The sequence below is a fragment of the Chiloscyllium plagiosum genome, chromosome 3 (assembly GCF_004010195.1).
Source record: "Chiloscyllium plagiosum isolate BGI_BamShark_2017 chromosome 3, ASM401019v2, whole genome shotgun sequence".
Classification (NCBI taxonomy): Eukaryota; Metazoa; Chordata; class Chondrichthyes; order Orectolobiformes; family Hemiscylliidae; genus Chiloscyllium; species Chiloscyllium plagiosum.
In genome coordinates, this window is record NC_057712.1 from 66,034,776 (window position 1) to 66,038,760 (window position 3,985).

The 3,985-nt window shown below is 39.0% G+C and overlaps 1 protein-coding gene across 1 annotated transcript in view; it reads right to left on the reverse strand.

The window, feature by feature from the left end:
* lama2 (laminin, alpha 2) overlaps positions 1–3,632 on the reverse strand; it is a 379,433-nt gene extending 375,801 nt beyond the window's left edge. The window contains exon 1 of the mRNA XM_043675023.1: positions 3,503–3,632. Coding sequence (XP_043530958.1) covers positions 3,503–3,578 — 76 coding nt within the window. The 5' untranslated portion in view covers positions 3,579–3,632. The remainder of the gene's footprint in view (positions 1–3,502) is intronic.
* Between the last annotated feature and the right edge of the window lie 353 nt (positions 3,633–3,985).

The window sequence follows — 3,985 nt, forward strand, 5'->3', positions numbered from 1 at the left end:
TTGTCCTTACCACCCTTCTTAAACAGTGACACCACGTTACCCAACCTCCAGTCTTCCAGCACCTCACCTGTGACTATCGATGATACAAATATCTCAGCAAGAGGCCCAGCAATCACTTCTCTAGATTCCCACAGACTTCTAGGATACACCTGATCAGGTCCTGGGGATTTATCCACCTTGATGTATTTCAAGATATCCAGAACTTCCTCCTCTGTAATATGGACATTTTGCAAGGTGTCACCATCTATTTCCCTACAGTCTATATCTTCCATATCCTTATCCACAGTAAATACTGATGCAAAATACTCATTTAGTATCTCTCCCATTTTCTGCGGCTCCATACAAAGGCCACCCTGATGATCTTTGAGGGGCCCTATTCTCTCCCTAGTTCCCTTTTGTCCTTAATGTATTTGTAAAAACCCTTTGGATTCTCCTTAACTCTATTTGCCAAAGCTCACTGAGCCACCGTGCCACCCTAAATTTGTACATACATCTAAAGTCATTTCCATCACAAGATGGGCCACATCTTATAAAAATGTCCTCAGCGAGCTGTAAAAGTGTCCAGAGTATTAATAAAAAGATAATCAGTTACTTTCAACACTGTTTCATTAGAATTAACATATTAGTTAAACAAATACGTGTTGAATAAACCAAAAAAGTTACACGTTTATTATCTGTAGTAATGTTCATTATTTTACATGATAATGTTCATTTATAATAGTTAAGACATTTTGACGTATTCCATTGACATCGTAAAATACATTTGCTTCAATGTTTGATTTTAGCCCATCTTATCTTCAAATACGTATGCTTTGTACATTTGAAATAAATTGTTTGAAAAATTTGATTCAAAATTAATATCCAATATAAAGCAATTTATAATTTATTTTAAAGAAAAAGTGATGTTCATTGTCAAAATTCCTAATTTAAAATAAATTGTTCTCAGGTTGATGTCACTGACTAGAACAGTCTAAATATCCAATCCCAATTTGCATCCAAGAAGCTGACAAAAGTTATCATGGGGAGATGGTGGCAGTCATGTTGTTGGACTAGTAATCTAAAGACAGGTTCAAATAGCATCATGGGTGATGGTGAAATTTACATTAAAAGAAATCAGAAATTAACAACTAATCTGACAGTGAGCATGTAATTCTTTTCTTGTCTTTTAAAAATCCATCTGATTCACTGATATCCTTCAGTGAAGAAAATTTGCTGCTCTTAAACAAAAATTAGAAGTTGCTGGAAAAGCTCAGCAGATCTGGCAGCATCTGTGCAGAGAAATCAAAGTCAATGTTTCGGGTCTGGTGGCCTTTCCTCAGAACTGATTGTAGCTAAGAAAGTGTTGGTTTACATGCAGAAGATAGGGTGGGGGGTGAGGGTAAGGAGTAAGTGATAGTTGGAATAGAGCCCAAAGAGAGAGAAGAGCAGTTGGACAGTGCTAACCACTGTGCCACCGTGCCGCCCACCAATGGAGACTGTTAGTGGCTAATGATCGTTGGAGACTGTTAGTGGCTAATGATCGTTGGTCCGTAATAGCAGGCTAAGTGATACCAAGGCTTAGTGTGTGTAGCAGGGGGCTAGGACAGGGGGGATTTCAGGCCCTAAAATTATTTAATTTGACATTGAGTCCCAGAGGGCTGCAGGGTCCCCAAGTGGAAAATGAGATGCTTGTTCTTCCAGCTTGCGCTGAGCTTCACTGGAGCACTGCAGCAAGCCTGAGAAAGAGATGTTGGCCAGGGAACAGGGCGGTGTGTTAAAGTGGCAGGCAACTGGGAACTCAAGGTCGTTTATGCAGACAGAACATAGATGTTTTGAGAAGTGGTCACTCAGTCTACACTTCATTTCCCCAATGTGGAGGAGACCACGTTATGAGCAGCAAATGCAGTAGACTAGATTGTGAGAAGTGCAGGTAAAGTGCTGCTTCACCTGGAAGGTTTGTTTGGGCCTGTGGATACTGAGGAGGGAGGAGGTACATGGGCAGATGTTACCCCTTCAGCGGTTGCAGGGGAAGATGCTGTGGAATTGTGGAGGGATGTTGGGAGTGAAGGAACAATGGACCATGGAGTCCCAGAGAAACAGTCCCTGCATAAGGCAGACAAAGGAGGGAAGAGAAATATGTGTCTGCTGCTCTTATCTGGTTTGATCTATATGCGATTCCAGACCCACAATGTGGCTGACTCTTGACTCATGTCCCAATGAAACAGTGGGGGATAAGGAATTAACAACAAATGGCAATGATTCCCACATCTCATGTAAAAATACAAAATACTTCTACAACCATTCTACGTCATGTGGATTCTTTGTAGTGGTTTGATGCACTTCAAAGTACTTTTAGGAATCAAGAAAGTTGTCTGGAACTGGAGTAAGGCTGAACTACTAAGGATTGCAGATTGCAGTCCCTAAGCCATTGGTAGATTCATTGGTTTTGCTAACAAATAGTTTTATGATTCCATTTACAATTGCAATGATTCTTTAAAATTTAAATATTAAATTGCCATGATAGGATTCGGACTCACTTGTCTGGATTACTCGTACCAATGAAACCAACTTCCCTAAGGAAGATGTGTCAAACATTACAACCTTTAAGTATAGTATTTTCTCTATTAACTTCACTCAATTTAATCTCTTTTAAGTTTCACCTAGCAATAAAATAAAACATACAAGTTCCTGAAATAGCATTCATGCTATGGTGTACCTGTGACCTGAGGCTTTCTTAACTGGTTTTGCCATAAACTTTAAGAACGTTTAATGATTGCTTTGAAATTCATAATTTTTTAATCAATGTTTTTTATTCTAATAGTTTGCATGTAACTCAGTTCTAAGATAATCTCCAGTAATTTGCAGCATTTTATAAATTCCGTCACATTTGAAAAAGAAAATGAACATTCAATGCGTGTTGCAGGAAGTTTGTGTGGTTTTCTCTGTGACAGATTTCACTATAGATTTGAATACAGGAGATTCCTGCAATCAAATAGACCGATTTGTCAATCAAATGTTGTAACGTTCGTATTTCACTCCTGATATCAAAGTTGGGAGAACAATCGCAAACAGTGAACTTTTACAGAGAAAAATCCGAATAATCAAATAAATTGATGAGCACAGAATCAAAATCCACAATTCTCCTAGAAAATAAATCAGAGCGAAAACTGATTAATGAAAGCTCGCTACCATTTGCTTAGTTTTTTGTTTTATCTTCAATATCCTGGCAAACAGTAACATATGCATCACATTAAAACTCAACTTGTAAGTTTTGTTCAAGTCTAGAAATTAGCCTATAGCTCGATCCCAACTTGAATGCAACGACATCGATAGTACTTCACTACATTTCTATGATGGACTATTTATAACTGTTTGCAAAGTTGCATATTTAAGTAACTATGCTCCACAAGGCTAGAATTCAAAAATAATTGCACCACAACGTAATGTGAGAAGTTTGACAGTTTCGTTGTCCATGTATTGAGCAGTAACTGTTCACTAATTATAACTGTCAACTTTCACTTACCTCTCTGCTGACCATTACTGCAATGCCAACATAACAGGACACTGACTGCAAACACGAACAAAGAAGAAACCTTCATTTTGTTGGAGTTTTGTGATCGTCTTACTTCATTATCAGGTCTTTCACAAACTTCAGCTGCTAACTTAACTCGCTCTCTGTCTGCACTGAGTTGAGTGAAACGATGGGGCTACTGCCGAGATGAGACTCTCACTCTCACTCCCGCAGCAGACAGGGAGCACAAGCACCCCCTGGCGTCCGGTAGGAGGGCTGCCAAATCCGGAGAATAAAGTTCTGGATCTGCCGCTAACTTTGGGAACACATGAGGTTGGCATGTGCTGAAGATGTATTGACTTTTGATAGTAAAGCCCAGCCTCGCGTGTATTTTTTTTTTAAAATCATGCTTGTGCTACTGGCCTAGTTCGTTTTCCAGTGTTTATTTGTACCGAATTCCGTGCTGGAAGGAAAAGATGTTTGATTATCACTGAT